The sequence below is a fragment of the Penaeus vannamei genome, chromosome 18 (genome assembly GCF_042767895.1).
Source record: "Penaeus vannamei isolate JL-2024 chromosome 18, ASM4276789v1, whole genome shotgun sequence".
Taxonomy (NCBI): Eukaryota; Metazoa; Arthropoda; class Malacostraca; order Decapoda; family Penaeidae; genus Penaeus; species Penaeus vannamei.
This window is the reverse complement of record NC_091566.1, coordinates 7480499-7482998: the sequence shown is the minus strand read 5'-3', so window position 1 is coordinate 7482998 and position 2500 is coordinate 7480499. Positions and strand designations below refer to the sequence as shown.

Genomic DNA, 2500 nt, shown 5'->3' with positions numbered 1-2500 from the left:
ATTCCAAGATTGCTTGAAAAATCTTGAAACTTGTGGTTCATTCCTGCTTTCGGCGGAACTTCTTGGTCAGATGTCTTGGTGTCGTTTCGCAACTAAGACAAGTATTTTCAAGTCATTTCCCGAGGAAGCTTGCTGCAGTTTCATGACGTCACAATAGTAAACAAACCGTCAATGAGGCCGACAGAAATTAGCGATGGCGATGAAATTCCCTTGATAATTTATATATTTTGTCGCCACTTTTTATTGTAATCAAGATGAATCATATCTGTGGCGACCAGATATTAAGAGCCTTATTATTCTCTAAATTCAAGAAGATATGTAATGACTAATTATAATTATTATGGCCATCATGGCAAGAGCATTTTTATTTGTCTTATTACTTTCATTTCAAAATCGCAGTTTGAAAAACCTATCATTGTTATTAATAGTAGCTATTATCCTCTTAATTAGGTGCTCTAAAATGTGTAGATGACTTTTTTCTAGTTATTCATAACGTTTTGTGTTAAACAATATGTAAATGATATTTTTGAAATTCTTATTTACGCAAAATGAAGATAAGAAAAGATTTCATCGTCACTCTCATTACTAACAGCGTGTTCTCCTTACACTCACCCCTTTCGTGCGTTTTTCGTCAGTTTTTACGTTTCCACATAAATCCAAGGTGCGTTATATATTGTTAATTTATATAATATAATGTGATATGTGTGATGCTTGAGTCAATTCAAGGGGTATAACTTGCTGTCCTGGTGCCCGTATTCCTACCCGTTTTCTTTTGTAAATGCCATAGAAAACGGGAATTGTAGCGTCTACCACCTCGGACGGCACAATGTTTTGTTTACGCGGTATCGTCTGCACGTGAACCGAGATCTTGGTTCTCTGCCAGCTTAAAGGCCCTATCACACTATCCCTTTTCCGGAGTGAGGTCCCGGGAATCACACGAACATTCTCATACATAGAAATATGATGATGTATATTGTATAGAAGAATATTTGGAAATATTAGCTTATGTTTACATTCACTCATTCTATTTAATTAATGGATAAAAAACACGATCAGCACAAGATCAAGACGGAAATTTGTCAGACGGAAACGGTTGTAACCGTCTTCGTCTGGGAGGCGTTCCGGTTGCAAACGATACTTGCGGAAAGTCTCAAATTCAGACGGAAACGCAAAAAATGGCGGAAAAGGTGCTAGCGTGATAGCGCCTTAATAAAAACGGACTATTTCCACGCCTGGAGTTCACACGGAGTTGAAGGAAGAATTGCGATGGAGCTTTTAACTCCCACCCCCTCCCTCAGAGCGGAATTGCAAAAGTTGACGGAAGAATTGTGATGGAGCCTCACCTCCCACCCCCTCCCTCAGAGCGGCATCCGACTCACCCTCAGCATCAGGGCGAGGAACTACCTGACGCTGCTCTCCCCCGATCTCGGCGCCAAGGTCATCGTCCACTCCCCTCGGCGCATCCCCTTCCCGGAGGACGAGGGGTTCAACGTGTCTCCCGGCGTCAGCGTCTCCGTCAGCGTAGGCACGGTGAGGGCCCGGGAGGGAGCATAATAAGGGGAAAATCGATTTGAATATAAAAAGAAATTCCAACCAAATGAAAATGAAAAGAAAAAAAGAGCGCTTAGGATTTCGAATCTTCAAAATTCGACAAATCAGAACCAGTAAGATTATGTCCACAGCACAATAAATATTTCTCAGGCGTGCGGCTTGAAATAAACCCAAAAAAATAGCTATTACTCAACTATAAACATGACCCTTGAACCCACAGAAAAGAATAGAGCGCGTGGGTCCTCCTTGGGGCGACTGCGAGGACGAAACCGAGTCAGAAGTCTTCAAGGAATACTCGGACATCGTGAGTTGACACTTGAACGGGACTTTCAAGTGATGGAATAATTCTCTAAAACATTCGTTCACATAGTAGATGAGCGAGTTTAAAAGGAGAATTTAAATTCACATTACTTTTCCTATATTTAGTGTTATAATCTTTATCATATTTTTCTTCCTGAATTGATTATGGTGATATGTATAAAAATGGTAATGATGATAGTAATAAGAATGGTAATGGTGGAAAGGATAATACCAATAATAATAATGATGATGTTATTAATGTTAATAATAATGATCTTTATGATGATGTTGATAGACATAACATCAATACTACTAGTGATAATAATAAAAATAATAATGAATATAATGCTACTGATATAATCATTAATGATAATAAAAAATAATTATAGTAGTAGTACTAGTATTAAAGATTATAATGATGATGATAGTGATAATAATATTAATAATAATTATAGCATTGATAATGATAACAATAATAACAATATTGATAATGGAAATGATGACAATTATCACAGTATTATCAATGATAATAAAAAAAACTGCAAAATGTCCCAGAGATGCAAGAAACTGTGCCAAGAGAATGAAATCTGGGACTCGTGTGGCTGCTACCTCGGCCGAAGTCCAGCTTATGAGTCGTCCTTTAGTCGTC

At 38.0% G+C, this 2500-nt stretch overlaps 1 protein-coding gene across 5 annotated transcripts in view; it reads left to right on the top strand.

Annotated features, from left to right (window-relative positions):
* The window catches only part of LOC113815737 (acid-sensing ion channel 1A), a 15090-nt gene that overhangs the window by 7766 nt on the left and 4824 nt on the right, over positions 1–2500 (top strand). For 4 of the 5 annotated variants that reach the window (XM_070132802.1, XM_070132800.1, XM_070132799.1 and 1 more), the window contains 3 exons: positions 1363–1530; positions 1772–1855; positions 2407–2500. The exon at positions 2407–2500 is cut by the window's right edge and continues 36 nt beyond it. In XM_070132802.1, coding sequence (XP_069988903.1) covers positions 1363–1530; positions 1772–1855; positions 2407–2500 — 346 coding nt within the window. The remainder of the gene's footprint in view (positions 1–1362; positions 1531–1771; positions 1856–2406) is intronic. The other variant, XM_070132804.1, reaches the window with a different exon arrangement.